General features: G+C 42.9%; 1 protein-coding gene across 1 annotated transcript in view; it reads right to left on the bottom strand.

The window, feature by feature from the left end:
- Positions 1-19376, bottom strand: part of NOSTRIN (nitric oxide synthase trafficking) — a 57515-nt gene extending 38139 nt beyond the window's left edge. Inside the window, exons 1-2 of the mRNA XM_032355856.1 lie at positions 19053-19376; positions 8923-9008 (exon numbers count right to left, since the gene is read on the bottom strand). Of these exons, the coding sequence (XP_032211747.1) occupies positions 8923-9008; positions 19053-19079 (113 nt within the window). The 5' untranslated portion in view covers positions 19080-19376. The remainder of the gene's footprint in view (positions 1-8922; positions 9009-19052) is intronic.
- Between the last annotated feature and the right edge of the window lie 703 nt (positions 19377-20079).

The raw sequence follows: 20079 nt of genomic DNA, 5'->3' as shown, positions 1-20079 counted from the left end.
GGTGTTACAGTGATTAAAATGTACAAATGACCCAAGCCTAAGAAGAGCTGGACAGTGAGATGGATTGCTGGATTGACCTGCATAATCTGACACCTGGCTCCTCTCTGATATCCCCTCCCACCCGTCATCCCATGCTCCTGCTTAGTGACCAAATGCAATCCTGCCTCAGGGCCTTTGTACGTGCTGTGGCTGGGTAGTTCTTCTGCTACATAACCACATGGCATCTCCTTCAAGTAAACCCCAAACAGCACTACCTCAGAAGCTACCCCCCTACAGCTATATCTATGTCCTAAAATGTAGCACTATCTTATCAGGTGTTTACTGTGTATTTCTAGGAACAAGTCTATGAACAGACCTAGAATGTAAGTTCCTCAAGGGCCAGAATTTGCTTTGTTCACTGCTATAGTTCTAGAGCTAGAATAGTGCCAGGCACGTAATAGGTACTCAGTACATATGTCTTGAATGAATAAATCACTGAATGGACTTCCCATCAGATCTTGGTTGGAATTTTTAACTGGTCTCTGCTATATTGTTCTTGTTTCCCACCTTCGAAAAGCTTAAACTCTTTAGATGCATTCCTGTCCTGATGCATTGCTCAGCCCTAACGTCAAAAATACACTGCTTTTTAGCCCTTATGGCAGCTAGACGCAAACCCTAGTCCTAGCCTGGAGGGCTTTTGAGGACTTTCTTTTCCAGCATTCCACTCTGACTTGGAAGCAGCACAGAAAGCATGAAATCCAGTGAAGCATGCATACTGCTCAGCTCAGTGCTGGGCACCAAACAAATTCTTACTAAATCGCAATTTTTCTAATCTGATTATTATGTACCCCAAGGATCTCTAAACATTCAGAACACCCCTAAAATATACAGAGATGGGAGGTACGGGGGAAAGAATCCACAATTTGCTTATCCATCGGCTCCAGAACAATTCAGAAATTCTTCTAACAGGACAGGCATAGGATTTTCCTCTGAATTCAGTTTCACTTTCAGAATGTTCTGGTAGGCTGTACAAGGAGTCCCAGAGGCCAAGCAGAAATAAAGAGGACAATTGCCAGAAGGAAGTGCTGCTTTCCTTTAAACTGTTGACTTAATCAGATTCACCTGGGGGAAAAAGTTGGGCTCTGGTGTCCAGAAAGGAGGAGGGTCCTGCTGGCTTTGAGGCAATCGCTCATTTCTGTGTTGAGCCCAGTCACCTTTGCCCCACAGTCCTAGTACTTCTGTGGGCCTTCTCTTGAGTGCCGTAGGAAACCAGCCTACAGAGTTTCAATTAATTAATTGATTTCTAAGATACTTGTGTGTAAAGAGAAACGCTGCATATGCAAAGGCGTTGTCATCCTTTGTGACATGTGGCTGACGCTCGACCTGTGCTCTGTCTGCACATGAAAGATGACATCCGGGACGCCTGGGTGGCTCGGTTAAGCCGCTGCCTTTGTCTCAGGTCATGATTCCAGGGTCCTGGGATCGAGTCCCGCATTGGGCTCCTTGCTCCGCAGGGAGCCTGCTTCTCTCTCCACCTCTACCTGCCACTCTGCCTGCCTGTGAGCTTGAACTCTCTCTCTCTCTCTCTCTCTGACAAATAAATAAATTAAAAAAATCTTTTTTTAAAAATTAAAAAAAAAAAAGAAAGAAAGATGACATCCAACATTTCTTGGGCGCTTACAACATGCCAGGCACCATTCTGAGTGTTTTGGGTATATTTCCTCATTTAATTCATGGTAACTCCCATCAGGTAGGCACACGTACTCTACCCATTTCACGGAGGGGAACACCAATGCACAGCCTAGTCTGTTAACTTGTCACACAGGAAGAAGGGACAGAGCTGGGACACAAACCGGGCAGTCTGGCTCAAGAAAGCACCTGCTTGGTTACTCCAGTTTCCTGCTTCTGAAACGGTGGGGAAGAGGCTGGAGATGGAGAATTGCGGAGGAAGACAAAGGTAAGTACTTTTTAAAAAACTGACACCACCTCTCACTTCACCTTTGCCGTCAGTGTTCTGAATCACCGTGGCTTCTGGTGGCTTAGCAGCCAGAGAAAGGATTCCCAGAAGCCTCAGCACAGACAAATGAGCTTGGCCTGGCCTCTTCTGAAAGCGGCGCTGTGATCCTAACCTATGTTCCCAGATGTGAAGGAGGCAGTTCCCTGCCTTAAGCAGGTCCTAAGTTATGTTCCTAGATCTGGAGAGCGGGAAGGAGGGAGCTATGATATCAGCTGTCCCCAGCGTAGCTCTCTGAAACCAGGCAGAGATGGACACGGCCTCTCAGAACAGCACTACACGGTGTCCCTGCCTCTCTACCTGCAGCAGGATGGTGACCCTATAACATTTTAGACCCGGCATTTAAACTCATCAAGCAAAGCAGGTTGCAAACATCTGCTCTTGCATTTTAAGCCCTAATGACCATTTCAGACTCCTCAGCAGCTCATCCTGCCAGTCAGAAGGAAATGCAATGCCAGTGGGGTCAGAAGGATGGGTGTGGGTACAAGGTAACACTCCGAGCTCTCTTTCTGGTGACCCTGCCTACTAAAGGAAAGGTTCCTTGGCTCTGGCAGCCCACGGCCTGTATCTTAACAGGGGTTGATGGGTAAATTCCTCCTCAGAGAAAATTGCTCTAAGAAGCCATGGCAAGCAGAGAGATAGCTTTTACTTTTACAAGTCAGATCATTTATACACTGAAACAGACACTGCCGTGGGCTCATCTGCGCTGATGGTCTAATTTTTTGTGTGTGTGTGTATGTGTGTGTCTATCTCCTTTGAGAATTCCTGCTAAACAGAAATGAACTGACAGCAGGGTTTTCCCAAGGAAAAGATGGCAATGTGCAGCCCTGTGTCCATTGGTTTCTTCTCAGTCCTCGAAGGGAGCTGCTTTCATCATGGCTCCTGGCATGAAAAGGGAGTTAAGAGAGCAGAGTGAACCTGAGACAGAGAATTTCATTACCTCATTAAAATAATCAGAAACAAGCTTGTAAAAACACGGTGCTTAATGTTCTAGCCCTATAGTTGAGATTTCTTCTCCAAGCAGTTGTCTTGGCACATATGAAATTGATGATGTATGTATATGTACTTCAATGGGTAACTCAGACTCGCAACTTTCCAGTGAGCCTCAAAGATCCTGAACCAGGAAAATGGCATGCATTGACTTTTAATCCACTTATATTCTCATAATTTCCTCTCAGCACGTGGAGGCAGGTCAATAAATTTTCATTAGTAATAATGAAGACCAACCAATAAGTCAAAGACCAACATTTGTCTTAGATTTTAAAATAAATGACACTTCTGAAAGAAAGGAGAGAGGAAAAATATATGGCATCAGATTCCATATGTTAGAGCACAAATTAAACTTTAAGAATAGAAGTGACCACGTCATCCATTTTAGTGTATCCTTCTCTATTAAAATTAAGATGATCAAAAGTGATTAAAAAAAGAAAGAAAGAAAAGAGGGGTGCCTGGGTGGCTCAGTGGGTTAAAGCCTCTGCCTTCGGCTCGGGTCATGATCTCAGGGTCCTGGAATCGAGTCCCTCATCGGGCTCTCTGCTCAACGGAGGGCCTGCTTCCTCCTCTCTCTCTGCCTGCCTCTCTGCCTACTTGTGATCTCTGTCAAATAAATAAATAAAATCTTCTTTAAAAAAAAAAAAGAAAGAAAAGAAAAAGACTGTAGCTGGCCCTTGTGTCTAGGAGAGACTAATTAAACTTGAACCAAAGCTTTCTCAAGCTTGGGAACAGCAGGTGACAGAGCCATCCCTTCATTTTGAGTTAAGAAGGCATTTTAGTAATCTGAAATCTTTGTTCATAAACAGCCCTATTCCTTGTTGCCTACTTTCTACCAGCAGTAGCTTCCAGCTTGGGGGCTGGTGTGCTGGCCTTGTCCCCAAGCCTTAGCAGTCTGCCTCTTAAAAGACAGTCACAAGCCTGTCTTACTAATAGGCTATCTTTAAAAGTCAGTTATTTAGAGGACATTTAAAGGACATTTTTACATAGAAGCTCTGTTATTCAAGCGGCTGGGCTCTTTGGCTAGCCCACAACTCCCACTTCATCAGTATTGACTGCCTTAATTCTGCCTGCTAAGAACAGTATGAGAAGCTGAAATGGGAGAGCCAGACTCGGGACACCCACTCAGTTCCCACCCACTCCCAGCCCAGGGAGCGGGTGACAGCTGCCCTAGCTCTAGACTTCACATTCTCCCTGCCTGGTCATTCTGGAACGAAGTGAGGTCCATGGAGTCAGGTGGAAGTGTTGTCATGGGGGAAGGCAGGTATAATGGACAAAAAGGGCACTATTCAAAACTTTTTAGCTGGAAAACAAAGTTTTATACAGAATCTCACCATCTCATAGAAATGTTATATTCTGGATATAACGGGAGTGGTTGTGACAAGGGAGCTGAGCCCTCCACATCTAACTTCTGCTTACTCCCTGAAGGGGTCCCTGAGGACTCCCATACACCTCTGTCTTACCAGGTTTAAAAGCTACTGGGCTTGGGACGCCTGGGTGGCTCAGTGGGTTAAGCATCTGCCTTCGGCTCAGGTCATGATCTCAGGATCCTGGGATCAAGCCCTGCATCAGGCACCCTGCTCATCAAGGAGCCTGCTACTCCCTCTCCCCCTCTCCCTCTGCCTGCAATTCTTCCTGTTTGTTCGCACTCTCTCACTTTCTCTCTCTCTCTCTCTCTGTCAAATAAATAAATAAAATCTTAAAAAAAAAAAAAAAGCTACTGGGCTTAATGGCTGCTGATGTTCCTTCCCACAGAGGACCTCCAGACTCTGAAGGGAGCTGGACCAGGGCCTTTGAACACATTGGAACACCCACAGCTGGTGGTGCCTCAAACTGCCTGCCCAGTTGGCAGATGCCCTTACACCAAGCCTGCGATGAGCTGGGTAGAAATCAAACTGTATCTTCTTTCCCACACCCCCACCTGTATATTAGGAATGGACCAGAGTACGTTCACAGTGCATTGAGTTGTGAGAATTTTAAGAAAGTAAAGGAGAACAAGTATAAGAGGAATCTAAAACAGTGCCTGATCTGGAAATTGTGCTGGATAAATGGTGTTTCCCAGGGTTTTGTCATTCTTTTCTAGCTTTTGTTCAAAAGAATATTCTATATACCATGTGAGTAAATTTCTTGGACACACTTATTTACTGCACCTCAGAAAAAGCCTATCTTCAACTTCTTAAAAGTTCTGAGTGCCTGAAGTCATTCTTACATTAACACATTGATTCACTCAGTGAACGTCTATTGAATGCCTGCTCTGTGCCAGGCTCTGTGCTGGTCCCCTGGGATACACAGAATCTCAAGGAGTTTGGCCTCCAGTGGAGGAGACAGGCAAGTGAACAGACTCCGACAGTATAGGGCAGTAGGGTCTAGAGCAGAGACGAGCACTGGTTCTATGCATCTCTGATGGGTACCATTTTGAGATGGGACTGGAGTCAAGGAAGGCTCACACAAGGGAATAACCAAATCGTGAAGACTGCGTTGAATGGAGCCTGGTAACCAAGGTGAAGAAGTGTCTACCTGATAGAGGACACAGCATGCACAAATCCATGATGGTGAAGTTGGTGGGAGGGATGGCAAGGACTCATGAAGGGGGACAGTGACTGCTAGTGGCTCAACAGATGCAACGGATATACAAAGAATGAAAAGCCGTTTCCCATGAGCCATCTGGAGATGAGTGCTGGTCATACTTTCCTCTTAAATGGGTAGATTTATTACATATAAGTCAATGATCCCTCTCCCTTTTATTAGAAAAATACCTAGAAAGCTGGTACCCTTTACAAAAACTATCCTGTACTTAGAGTATAGACAAGTAATGAGAAACCCCATCAGGAAAATCAATGGTACTCTTGGAATGCAAAGTGTAGGCATTTCCATTGAAGGATATTACATAGACAATTTTGAAGACAAATCCAGAGGCCAGCATTCTAAAAGTTATCATGAAGGAGCAAATGGGGCTTCTTTGAACTAAGAGTATCAGTCCCATAAAATACATGCAGTAAATACTTACAGATCGTTTGAATAAATAAATGAAAGATATTAAGGGTTTATTTTCTTATTATTACACTTACATTACCAGAATAAGGCCTCTACTGTCCTTGGATACTCAACTGTTCCAGACATCTTGCTTACAAAGCCCTGGCAATGTAGTTCTGCATGGCAAGTCCACATTAGCATGTGGCTACAAGAGACAGCACCACAATCAAGCTTTAAGTCCAGAAAATGCTGCACTGCCAAGCTCAGCTGCCTACCAATTTGGCCTAATTGGTGATGATGAAAAAGTGCAGTTGTTATTGAAACATCATTTTGCCTGGAAATTCTGCAATTCATGGTCATGCTTAGTTTCTTTTGTCCAATTAGTGGTTTCAGTTTCCCTTTGTTTGTAGCAGCAACTCTGACTTAGCCAGAAACACACAGCAGCTCCCAAAATACCTGATGTCAAAGTCATCGGGTTCACTTTAACACAATCACACATTGGATTTAAAGGACAAAGGCACATCCTCAGAAACTGTGACCTCATCCTCACCTACTAGGTTAAGAGATTTTTTTTCCCCCAGTACAATGACAGAGGCCATTAAATGAGAAGAAAGCTATAGGTATGAAAGGTGGTTAAGAGAGAAACAGGAAGACGTGGTCATGAGATGAGATAGAACAAGGGGTCATGGATGGCTTCCAGGTGTTAGGCTTGATTGGATGGGCAGAGGTCCCAGCCACACGGTGAAAATCCAGGGGACTCTTAACAACAGAGAACAAACTGAGGGTTGATGGAGGGAGGAGGGAAGGGGGTGGGCTAGATGGGTAAGGGGTATTAAGGAGCTCCTTATGATGAGCATTGGGTGTTGTACGTAAGCACAACACTGAATTCTACTCCTGAAATCAATACTGTACTGTATATTGACTACCTAAAATTTAAAATTAATTAATTAATTAGCTTTACAAAATGCATCTAATGCATAAATGACCTAAAACCTAGCATAAATTTGCTGGTCAGGGTAAAATATTAGATTCCCCTTTTGTATTTACACTATGTAGTTTTTATCCCAGAAAAGTGCATGTAATTTTTCTAACCAGTAGTATTCTTTAGATCTCCAAATTCTAGGTGGCCTCTGGGTGGCTCAGTGGGTTAAGCATCTGCCTTTGGCTCAGGCTATGATCCCAGGGTCCTGGGATTGAGTCCCGAGTGGGGCTCTCTGGTTAGCGGGGAGCCTGCTTCTCCCTCTTTCTGCTGCTCTGCCTGCTTGTGCTCTTTCTCTCTCCATCAAATAAATAAATAATCTTAAAAAAAAAAAAGATCTTCAGATTCTGAATTCTGCTCCACAAGAAGGTAAAACCATGGAGCAAAATATTCTTAGCTACCCAAGTGTTTTTACTTCACTGGAGCTTGTTTGACGCTATAGAACAATGTGGGTGGAAGGCTTTGTGCATGACTAAGTCTAGGAAAGATGGTAGCCCGAGGAAGCAACTTCAAGAGAGAAAGCAATAAGGCAGTTTGGGGGCAGTGATTGCCTCAGATTTATTCTGTTCATTGTTGAGTCAGTTTGTGAGGCATTTTTTACCACCTGCCTTCTGTCTTCATAGGTCTCTACTGGGGACGAATTTTGAACACAGGTGCATCAAAATAATCAAAGCCCAGATGTTTCTGATCCAGGTCATATGCATGGCTAATATATTTACAGATGCTTCCAGATCTGCAGGAGGGAAGTGCTTTCTCATATAGCTAATGGGTTGAATTTGTATAATGGTTAACTGGCCATATTTTATTAACTTCTTCTGAAATTAATAAAATAAATTTAAAAAAAAAAATTTCTTACAGAAGAGATTCCCTCTCAGATTGGTCCTCCCTGTTCCTCTCATAGAATCAAGGCAATTGGCTACAGAAGCATCTTAATTTAATTTTTTCTCTTTCAACTCTGTTTGACAAACCTATTTTTGTTTTGTGGGTCTTTTGGGGAAGTTGTTTTTTCTTTTAATAAATGCCTGTTTGAGCTTTCCTGTATCTTTCCTTGGCCTCATGTATGGTTTCCGATGATGCTAATATTCTCCTCTGTTGTCGTTCTACTAACGCAGGAGGCCATCGGCCCATGTCTACTACACTTGCAATTATTTTAAATTTGAAAGGGTTACCTTAAAAGAATATGCAGTCTCTTCTGGAGGCCTTTTTAGAATTGTTTATTATAGAGCTGTCTAGATGTGGGGAAATGGCTTGGAGACCCTTAGTGGCCCAACTCAAAATAGGAACTTCTGTGACTTTCTTGACTGAGTTCGGGGTGCTCATTTTAGCACAGTCACCAACTTGACACATATCACATCTAGTCTTAAGACAAGGTGATACTGGGCTCAGTGGGTTAAGCCTCTGCCTTCAGCTCAGGTCATGGTCTCAGGAAGCCTGCTTCCCTCTCTGTCTCTCTGCCTGCCTCTCTGCCTACTTGTGATCTCTGTCAAATAAACAAATAAAATCTTAAAAAAAAAAAAAAGACAAGGTGATACTGAAAAATGGTCGCTTTTCATTCATCAGACATTTACTGATGAAGTCAAAAGCCCAGACTCTCAAAGCTCAGGACGCAAAGATGAACAAGCCTTCCCCTGTAGCGGGGGGACAGAAATGTCAGCTCATGATTGCCATCAGTGTGGGAAGTACAATAATGGTGGACATGCAAACACAAGGAATGCCTCAGGAGGGGGTGATAAACTCAGTCTGAGGAGTCAAAAGAGACTTGACTGAGCCTTCCCACGCAGAATTACTTCCTGTTGTTTCTTGATTATTATGGTACCCCAGTGATAAATGTGCAACAGAGGAGAATCACTCTTCAAATCAGTCTCTCAAGTACCAAAATATAACACCGAGTTCTGGAAAGTAGGACAGCTTGTAATCACTCCAACAGTCATATCGCTAGCTCCAACTAAAGAGGAAGAACCGTTTTTTGCAAACGTGCGCTCTGTACCTTTGCTGAAGAATGGATGTGACCTGCTTGCAGAAATTCTCTCCATTTTGAGAAAACTCCTTTAGGTTCTTGTACACTTTATTATACTGAAAGAGAAAAGATGCACAGACGGGTTAGGAGCACGTCCAAAATAGAACTCCTCTGAATTCCGCATGCTCCGCAATGATGACTGTCACTGTCAATGATCGTGCAGCTATGGGGACGCACACCTTTTGGGTGAGTTCCTAAAATAAAGATTAAGTCTCTTCCGCCTGGCTGTGAACTATCTTGGAGAACTTTTCAAAAATAAAGCTGGTCTGTTTTTCCCCAGGCAACGACTCAGCAGTGGGGTGACTTTGAAGTCTAACTTTCTGTCACTTCTTTTGTTCCCAGGATGGTTCAACGTACATTCTGCAGTATGTATCTTGAGTCATCATTTTCTGTGTCCCCCTCCCAAACTTCACAACACTATGCCTGGGTGTCAAAACCCAAACTCATTAAAGTGAATATTGTAGGAGGGCTGAGATATGACGATGTGAGTGAATAATGAGTTAGTAATATGTTCCCTAGTCCCTCTGTATCTCATTTAATTCTAGTAATAAGAACGTTGGAAGGAGGAGTTGAACATTTTTGTTGTCCCAAACTTTTATACATGTAGGAATAAACGTTTAGAAATTCATTTCTATATGAATTTAGCCTCCAGACATAAGACTTCCAAGGGAAAGCTTTTGTCATTTAATTCAGAACTCCACAATGTCCCCCTGAAAATCATATTTGTAAAAGTAGATGCTGATGACAATAGATTTTAAGTGTTCAGATGGACAGAGTAAATGTGAATGAATTCTGCAGTTTTCCTGACACACAGTAGCTCAGTTGGGTGGTAGAACGGTCCCCAGAGCCCTCCCTCAGAGTTTTCAACTGGGAGGTATGCTATCTCATTGCATTTTTAAAATTGATTTAGCATCTGCCTTCAGCTCAGGTAGTGATCCCAGGGTCCTGGGATCAAGTTCCAAGTTGGGCTCCCTGCTCAGCAGGGAGTCTGCTTCTCCCTCTGCCCCACCTGCTCCCAGTCTCTTAAATAAATAAATAAAATCTTAAAAAAAATAAAATGAGATTTTACAGAAGAGGATGAAAGTTCTCTACGAAACAAGTGCCGTGCTGTAGCTCTGCTCATCTGATGAGCCTGTGTCTTCTGTGCTCCAGGAGCGCTCCGTTGGGCACTGCATTGAGAACTCCCATTCATTGAGCACCTACTACACAGCCGGCAGGTTCGCATCCATGAATCCTCAGGGCCAAGGTCACCTTTCAGTTGTCACGGGAGGACCCGGTATCTGATGCGAGCAGAGTAGCCAGCAGAGGACATGGGGCCACGGAGGAGGAAAGGACCTAAAGCAATGACCTGACCAGGTCTCTACCTTAAGGGCTGGAAAGAACCAATACCTAGGCAATAGGAAAACAATCATTCTATAGATGCTAAATTCCTTTGTCTTCATGCAGTGGTTTCACTTCCCTCTGAACTGAGCACAGAAAGCCAGAGCAGGATTTGGTAGACACACAGGAGGTTTCATTGAAACCGCCTTGGGCTCAAAGACAGTGGTCAGGGGGCAAAGCTCTTTACAAAGACATTGTTAACTCCTAAAGCAAGGTTGGCAAAATCATGGGACTGCAGGCACCTGTCAGCATCTGAATGAGTGAGCAGTGGGAGTGGGGGGGGGGGGTCAAGCTGCACAGACAGCTGCCTCCACTGCTCTGGACCCAGGGAATGTGGCCCAAGCTGGCCAGATACTCCAATTTGTCCCAAAAAGCTGAAATAAGGATTGGCCGCTGAAATATATTTTCCGAAAACAACTGCAGCAAATAATTTACAGATTTTAAACCTCTTTGCAGAGCAAGCAAAACATCCCTACAGTGGGTTTTAGGTGTAGGCTCTCTAGAGGAAATGATTCTCCTCCGAGTCATGAGAGTAAAATCACTATTTGGCAATCAAGCCATTTTTAGTTCCATAAAAATAACCTGGCATATGAATGATGTGATATTATAAGTCCTCCTTCCTCCCCTTACCGGGACCATGGGAAAGTTTTAGGGAACATTTTAAGACCGTTTAGCTTTTTTATTGGCTCCTCTGTTCACTAAACACTTTAACTAAGTTCCCCTTAAGCCTTTTATTTTTTTCCCATATCACCAAATAACATCCCACAAATCACATAGAAGTATCATGAGAAGAAAACAGGTATATGTTGAGCAGGGCTCACGCCCCTGGCATAAAGTTATTTCTCAGTGTCTCTCCCTTAGGGGAAGCCATGTGACTAAATGCTTCTCAAGGCAGCATGGGCGAGAGTTTTGTGTGGGGTTTCAGTGAAGTTTCCTTCCTCCTCTTTCCTGACACCTGAACTTTCAAGAAACGATGGTTCCCGCAATGTTCATAGCAGCAATGTCCACAATAGCCAAGCTATGGAAAGACCCAGGTGTCCAAGGACAAGATGAATGGATAAAGAAGATGTGGTATTCATATACAATGGAATACTACTCAGCCATCAAAAAGAATGAAATTTTGCTGTTGTTTGCAACGATGTGGATGGAACTAGAGGGGATTATGCTAAGTGAAATAAGTCCGTCAGAGAAAGACAAATGCCATATGATTTCACGCATATGTGGAATTTAAGAAACAAAACAGATGAACAGAGGGGAAAGGAAGGAAAAGTAAAATAAGATGAAACCAGAGAGGGAGACAAACTGTAAGAGACTCTTAACCATAGGGAACAAACTAAGGGTTGATGGAGGGGAGGTGGGTGTGGGGATGAGGTAACTGGATGATGGGCATTAAGGAAGGCACTTGAAGGAATGAGCTCTGGGTGCTGTATGCAACTGATAAATCACTGAATTCTGTCTCTGAAACTAATAATACACTGTATGTTAATTAAATTGAATTTAAATTTGAAGAAAAGAAAGAAATGATGACTGATGCCATAAAGATAAAATTGAGTATAGACGCCCTGTGCTAAGATACTAGAGCAGAAAGAGATAAAGATCCTGGGTTCCTGATGGTCCTGGGGGGCCACTACACAAGCCCTTAGCTCTCTACTTTTGGACTTATGTTCTGTGTGAGAGAAATAAAATAATAGAATTTTTTAAGGCCACTCTTATTTTTAGAATTTGAAATGTGCAGCTGAGCATAGTTCTAACTCATACACAATCTTTTAACTTTTTATTTTAAATTATGAAACATTTTTATGTTTCATAAAATAATAATAATACAGATAATAAAAATGATACCCATTATGAACTCACTACTTAAGTTATAGAGACATTTAACACTTTGCTTCTGATTTCTCTTTAAATAACTGTTTTTTCTTTCTCATAATTTCTTTGGCTATACTTGGGCATCTATTCTTCCATATGAAGATTTATCTAGTTACATTTTTTAAACCCTGTTGAGATCCTAATTGGAATTGCATCATATATATATATATATATATATATATATATATATATATATGTATTTGTGGAAATCGGCTTTTTTTTTATGGTATTTAGACTTCCCATCCAAGGACATAGTAAGTCTTTTCATGTGTTCAAATCTTATTTTATGTTCAATAAAATTTTATGATTTCCTTTATAAGTTCTTTAGCTTTCTTATTTGATTTATTTAGAAATGTCTCACAGTATTAAATTGTGAGTTTTTTATGTAATGTTCTATCTGCCTCGCTCTCCAGCCCATAGCAAAACAGAAACAAAGACCCAACACAAACACCAGGGGCCCACGTGCAAGAGAGAATGATTAGAACGTCTGTTTGCAGAGTGAGTGAGTTCTGCTCTGAAAACCTATGAGGCCAAGGGCTGGGGCTGGGAGAAGACAAAGCAGACCCATGGATTAGAGGATTTGGGAGGCTTCAGAGCAGGAGGGAGAAGAACCATCAGCAGAGCCAGGAGAGCAGGGAAGGGACTGTGAGCTGAGCTGTCCCTAGGGGACGGGCCCACACTAGCCCCATCACCTGAGGAGTCTGTGTCCGGCAGTCCTAGGAGAGAACAGGGTACCTCAGACCTCATGTGTGAGGATGGGGGCTTGGAGGGGAAATCTTGCCCCTAGCCAAGGCAGAAATGAGCAGAACCAGTTGAGAATTTTTCTATTTACCAAGCTATCAAAATGTTCCTTATTCTATTTTAAAGTACATTCACCAGTGGACTAGTTCTAGGAGGCCAGTTCAAAATTCAGTTGATTTGGGGGGGAATTGGAGATCCTGTGAGAAAGTGGAGAGTCCCTGTCCTTCCCCAGTCATCCAAACTCAACAGTTTCAAGCAGAGGCCGCTCAAAGCATAGCTTATGCTTCAGCTGACCCTGGGCCTGCCAGTTTTAGATTTTGGAAGTTAACTTCCTGTTATATTACTTCCTAACATTCTCACATCATGGCACACTTAGGAAATCACCACGGGGTGGGGGAGCTGGGTGGCTCAGTCAGTTAAGCATCCAACTCTTGGTTTTGGCTCAAGTCACGATCTCAGGGTCCTAGGATCGAGCCCCCCATTGGACTCTGTGCTCTGCGTGCAGTCTGCTTACAACTCTCTCTCTTCCTCTTCCTCTGCCCCTCCCCTATGTGCTCACTCCCTTTCAAGCAAATAAATATTTTTAAAATTAATAAACTAAATAATAAAAAAAGAGAAAATGATAGTTGTACTGGGACAGTGTGCGGTAAATGGACAAAGTTGTTTGAGGCAGAGGAAACTGGCCTGTGATCTCTGCAGCGCCCCCAAGCCACAACCTGTCAATTTGAGGATTGCCAAGGTTCACGTCCCAGGTATACCTATAACCCATTCACCAAATTCCAGGATGTCCAGGCATGCGCTAGTGCAGAAGCCGCTCAATATATTCTGTTGTTGTTAACCTGATGATCAGACGACCGCAGGCTGTTGTTATCACAGCAATGGGAGAGGATCTTTATCTTGACCCCGTATGCAATGTACCTGACACTCCCTGACAAACCCTGATCTCCCCTGCGATAAAGGTGACAACGATAAATAAAAGACCGAAACAGACACTGTGTACCTTTCTTCATGTACCATCTACTCAGACCTAAAGACAAAATCTGTGAAGAAAAGACTTGCATAAATATCAAAGCAGAAGCCAGGACCATCTTGTCATGCATGCGCGCGCGCGCGCGTGTGTGTGTGTGTGTGTGTGTGTGTGTGAGAGAGAGAGAGAGAGAGACAGAGAGAGAGCTCAGAAAATCTTGGAACATGTCTACTTTGAGGTGATGAAATCTCTTGACCTTGGCTTTGGATCAATGTCACCTTTCGATCCCTTTGGATCTCACCTCTCCTTCGCATCTTACTTCATCCACCAGAGAGGCCACTGGAGGGATTCCATGGAGCACACACTAGCCCCATCACCTTTCAACAGCTTGAAAATCACTAAAGTCTAATCCCTTTATTTTCTAGTTAAGCACCAAAGAGCTGAAAGTAACTTCATTAGTTAAGGGCAGAGCCGTGATTAGAAATATTAAGTGAGCCAATCAATTAGAGAAACTACCAGAAATAAATATATTTATAAATAGCTAATCAGTATAATTGCACTAGGTTTATTCAGAGTAATAGTTACCTTTAAGTGTTATGATCAGTACAAATGGCTTCCTAATGTTATCAACTACACAAGAATGTTTTCTCTAGTCAAAATCATATGGAAGGTGGATATTTGGTGTTCTTTCCCCACCCACTGAATTTTCAAATACCCCACCCTTACCAAATACTCATTCCAGGAAAAGAACCTACTGTTGATCTTACATCTCCGTAGGAATTTTTATTAACGTGCTGTCTCTCGTTGGGCTCATTAATTACTAGGAAAAAGGTTTTGTATTTTTTCCCTGATAAAGGAAGTTCAGGCTAGTGATGGAATATCTGCGACATTTTTGAGCCCGTAAAAAACCCCTTCACCAAGAAAATTGGTATACACAGGCATTTCCCATTCAGTCTAAAAAGCTATTTCTGCCCAGCTTTTGTAAGCAAATTCTGTTGTATAAACGTTATCGTCACCAAAAATGGAGCAAAGTCATGGGCACATGGAATAATCATGGAATAACTTCTAAGCAGTACAGAATGCATCAACCCCAGACTAGCTGTTCTTTCTGATTTTCCACAATTTGAATGATGAAGGTTAAATTCTGTTATTCTAGAAAAGTCCATTTCTATTCTAGATGGCAGTATGGAAAGTTTTTGGACAGTGATACCCTCAGAGTATCAAATAAACTGTGATATTCCATTTATATTTAATCAAATAAGCTTTTGTTTGATGTCTTTCCTATGACAGGCATGATGGTACTGATTTTATGTGAATCCTGATTCACAGGGGATAATACTTCAAACCACTGCTCCGCTAACCAATGGACTATCTAGGTGAGATCTGGAATCCCCACGGCAGACCATCATAAGTTATGAGATGCAGAACACTAAAAAGCATAGTTCACTCCATATCTCCTCTTCTTCCTTTCCAGAGGAGGAAACAGGCCTGTGAGACGTGGGGGACATATCACCTATCTCAGGGATGCTGTGGGCCACAGGACATCTATGTGGTCAGACCCAATCTGCCTCCTTATCTGTGCAAAGCACCAGAATCCCTCAGAAGTCATGGACCATTGTAACAGTTATCTTCTGTCTTAGCGCAAGTGAACATCCCATGACCCAGGCTGAGCCACCCAGACTGGCAGGTGAGGTGGCTGGAGGAGGTGTCCCACCGCCTGGCTGGTGCTGCTTCAGCAGCTGATGGTGTTACGGGAAGGGACAGACTATATGGAGCCCAAAATGCCTGCTTTGACAGGTTCCTACCTGGACACTGCAGAGTTAGTAAAAGCCTAAACTTGGTTACAGCCCATTATTTGCCCACGATTTCCATGGTTTTATTTCACAGGAAGGGCTGATTTTGAAGAAAAATGGTTGGATCATTTCATTTGGAGATAGTTCGATTCCTGTCTACTGCCTTGCAACTGGATTTGAAAATTTCACTGAGCTGCTTTTTTCGTTTTCTTTCTTCCTTCCTTTCTTTGTAGGTATAGAAGCTAAACTCAGAGACATCAAGACATCAAGGCCCAGAGCCAATTATGTTCCTTTGCAAAAACAACTTCAAATCCTTCCTCAAATAAGTTCTGACATGCTTAAGATTAGTTAAAAGCCTACACAACTTTTAGGCCATCTTTGTGCTACCCTGGTAACTAATAATTTGAGCATAGACACTGACAGCTATTAGCCTATCTTGGTCACTGCAGCATGAACTTAATAAGAGATTTTAAAATATTTTGGGGTATTATGGTTCTTTTGGGTGTGTTGTGAAATCTATACTTTACTCAGAATATTTTTAAAATGCATTCAAGAAAATAGCATAGGGTTACAAAAGAAATATTATATTGAAATACATTTATTATGGACATTGGGGAGGGTATGTGCTAAGGTGAGTGCTGTGAAGTGTGTAAACCTGGTGATTCACAGACCTGTACCCCTGGGGATAAAAATATATTATATATTTATAAAAAATAAAAAAATTATAAAAAAGCATTTAAAAATTACATGTGCTATTCAATTAATATACTAAATAAAAAGTCTTCAGAATAACTTAAATTTCTAAATCACATGGAATATATACAATATTTCTAGATAATTGCAACCCCTGTGATATTATATAAAAATAGCTATGATTTTTTGGGTTACAAATCACAGACATTGTGGTAGTACTGAAGTCTGTTGCTTATATTCAGAATTGAAGTAAATTCTAAAGATTTTTTTTTTTATTTGAAAGAGAGAGAGAGAGGGTGCATGAGCATTAGGGAGGGCATGGGGGGGACATGGGGAGGCATGAGGAGGGGGCATGAGGGGGGCTGCTGAACAAGGAGCCTGACACCCAGCTCAGGGCTATATCCCAAGACCCTGGGACAATTATCTGAGCCAAAGACAAATGCTTAACTGACTGAGCCATCCAGGTACCTCTGAAGTAAATTCTAAAATTTCAGTTAGATTAGTAGAAACAAAGAGACCATGTTTTTCCCACTGAATTTCGTGTAACCACTGATTTTCATACATGGACCCCCTGGGGCAGATCAGCTTAAAACTATAGTTAAGCTAAGGCTTTGTGAATTAATCATGTTCCATGCAGCCATAGGGATGGATTGGAACATTCTGCAGATGGGTTAAATCTTTGGGTTCTGTTTGGTTTCCTCATGAAGCCATGCCTGTGTTTCATGAAGCCTTCATTGGCAGTCCATTCCTTTGTTTTATTCTGCCGCCAAACTGAAGCTTTATCTTCTTACAACATTATTCCCCAAGCACAAGCTAGAACTGCACCAGGAAATCAATGTGAACCCTTGAAAATGAAACAGTTGCAAATTTAAATGAAGATTCCATGACTTTAGAAAATTTGGGAACTCTGGCCGAAGGGATGGGTATCCGCCTCCTCTTGACTCCCAGACTACCTTTGATGGCACCGGACCCAGAGAGAAAACTTCAGGTTGTGGATAAAGATGGGAGTCCCTGAGGAGACGGCTCGGCTGAGGGAAAAGAACCCCTAAGTACGTTAAGCAGGGGGCATGAGGCTGACCCATACATGTGGTGACAGGTTCTCTTGGGGGTCTGCTCAGAAGGAAACATGTCTCCCAGATCCTGATCTGAAGGCAGCCTCTGAAAAGAACATCAGGCTACTAGTTTGTGTTTGTGTTGCTCCCTTAACTTAACTTGGTCCTACTTTCTCTCTCTTCTATCTCACTCTTCATGTGGTCCTGACTTTCTTCTTTGGTGACTGTTGCTGTCGAGTTTTTGCCTCCACTTACCCCATCCCTGCCTTGCTCAACCACCCCCATGCAAAAACATCATCAGGGTATCGGTGGGAAGAAAGGAAAGGCGGTAACCTTTGGTAAGGGGGCAAATGCAGAGAGAGAAAAATACACAGCAAATACATGAACAATAAAAGACTTTTTTTTTTTTTAATTGTCTGTGCTTACCAATGAAGAAAAGATTGGGAAGGAGGAAACGGAGGGGGAGAATTTTCCATCTTAGAATCTACATACAACTATATTGTTGGAATTTGTTTTTACGTTAGACACATATTTACTTTTGCATTTAAAAAATGAAAGTAGACAGAACCTGCTATCACACGGTCGTTATTAATAGTACCAGTCAATGCTCTTCATCTCCTCTAGCCCCTCTGATTCATGAACTCATTTTGTGGGCTCACCTTGACAGCTCCACCGTCTTTAAACCTGTGCTTGTCCGTTGTGGAAACAAAAATCTAACCAGTAATCCCCTGCCGCTCTTCTTTATGGCTCTCCTGCAGCCCTCATTTATCTGCTTTTCTACAGTTTGTTATTGTTAGGGAGTTTTTTTTGATAAAATACTTGAGGGATGAATGCAACTCCTTGCTTCTGATGTGACCGATCTTGGTTTTCTGCCACCCTTTACTGAGCTAACACCCTGATGCTTCTAGATTATTTTATCCACAGTATAGGAGCACCCCCCGTCGACCCCCGGCCATGTGTCTTATTTTAATTGCTCCTTATTTCCTAAATTTCATCTCTGCTCTTTCTGTTGACCACCTCACACCATCTTCGGACTCTTGACCCATCTTCTGTTTTTGATAACACTCCCAGAACTAAACACACATGTTGGGAGACCAGTCTGAGAATCACTGGAGGCGAGGCAGGGTGGGGGCGCCTGTCCTTCCATTTGCCGGACTTACAGTTCTGGACTCTACAGGATGTGGATAAATATGCCAAAACCTACCCCCCCCAACTTCATTCACAGAGCCCTAAGCTGCCTGCGGGTTCTGAGCATCTGGGTAGCTGATCCCCACACCATGTTGGTCCCTTGGACATTTGTCTTCAGAATGTTTTCCAAACAGCCACATCTGTAAGCAAATATGATGCTATACCCACTCAAAGTTGTTCCAACCATATGAGAATAAAAGATGACAATTATTAACCTGCCCTGTCATTTGCTAGAAAGGGTTGTTTGCAATCGAACCAAAGAAAAGCCATAAGACTTTTGTATCAAGTCCAAAGTCTAAACACGTTTATCCTCAGAATGTCTCAAATTCCTTAAGTTTAAACCCATTAATATATAAACTGAGCCCTCTAAGGCCGCCCTCTCACCCACAGGCGCAAAAACCACACAGAGCTACTCACCGAGCAATCTGTCAGTGGGTCCCTCATGTTGGAATGTTCTTCCTTCTGTCCTTTTACCTACGCTCCGGCGTTCAGCATTCGAGAAAGTACAATCAAGGCTGGGTGTGTCCTGGACTTCCCGCAGTCAAAGGGCCTAGAGTGCGTCAGTCCCTGTCAAACACCCTGAGGAGGAAGTCCCGGCCCAGCACTTTCATCCCGTTTGTTTCCTGAAAAAGCAAAGAACTGCTCTGGGTCAAGAGAGCTGGGCTGACATGTTGAGAATGACTTCTGTAAACACTTAGAGGGCAGAATACTGAGTCCTAAACTGCCTGACTTTGTGAGGAGGCCCAGAAGCTGTCAAGTGTCCCAATAATTCGGGTGTTCGGGGTAGATACCGAGGACGCCCAGTCTCCTGGCCTACTGTATTTATCACATCTTAAAATTTTCTTTATTTCATGACGTTCTGGCATGTTGGGGCCTTTCAGACCTAAGGAGGGACGGCCCCTCCTGGGGTTAGCTAATTCCTGGAGATAACAAACAACTTGCCTGTGAGAGTGACTTTGATATGCAAACTGACCAATCCTGAGCTCTGATGCCCCCAACCCCCTTCTTTATCTAACACACACACACACACACACACACACACACACACACACACACGGAGTCACTATTCCCCCCAAATCAAATGACCCCAGGGCCAGGTACCAAACAATTAGGACCACACTCACAGAACTATGACCATAGTAGGAAAATGTCTAGAAAAGTCTATGGGGAGCAAGACACACATTAACCACCTCACAGGGCCTAACTCAACTCAACCCTCATTCTCAGAACTCATTCTCAGAACCATCATTCTCCCTCCAAGAGGCCAAACTATGAAGTTAAGGAGGGTTTTCCTATGTTCATCCTCACTTTCTTGTTTATTATTACTCAAAAGAGTAAACAGTAAACTAAAAATCCACTACCAGAAACTTATTCATTGCTTTCTCTGCACCCAGTCGTCAATCCATAGATTTCCAGCTAAAGTCTTATTGCCTTTCAGCGGCCA

This window comes from Mustela erminea, chromosome 8, assembly GCF_009829155.1.
Source record: "Mustela erminea isolate mMusErm1 chromosome 8, mMusErm1.Pri, whole genome shotgun sequence".
NCBI classification, from domain to species: domain Eukaryota; kingdom Metazoa; phylum Chordata; class Mammalia; order Carnivora; family Mustelidae; genus Mustela; species Mustela erminea.
The sequence above is the reverse complement of the archived record's forward strand: the minus strand, read 5'-3'. Positions and strand labels throughout refer to the sequence as shown.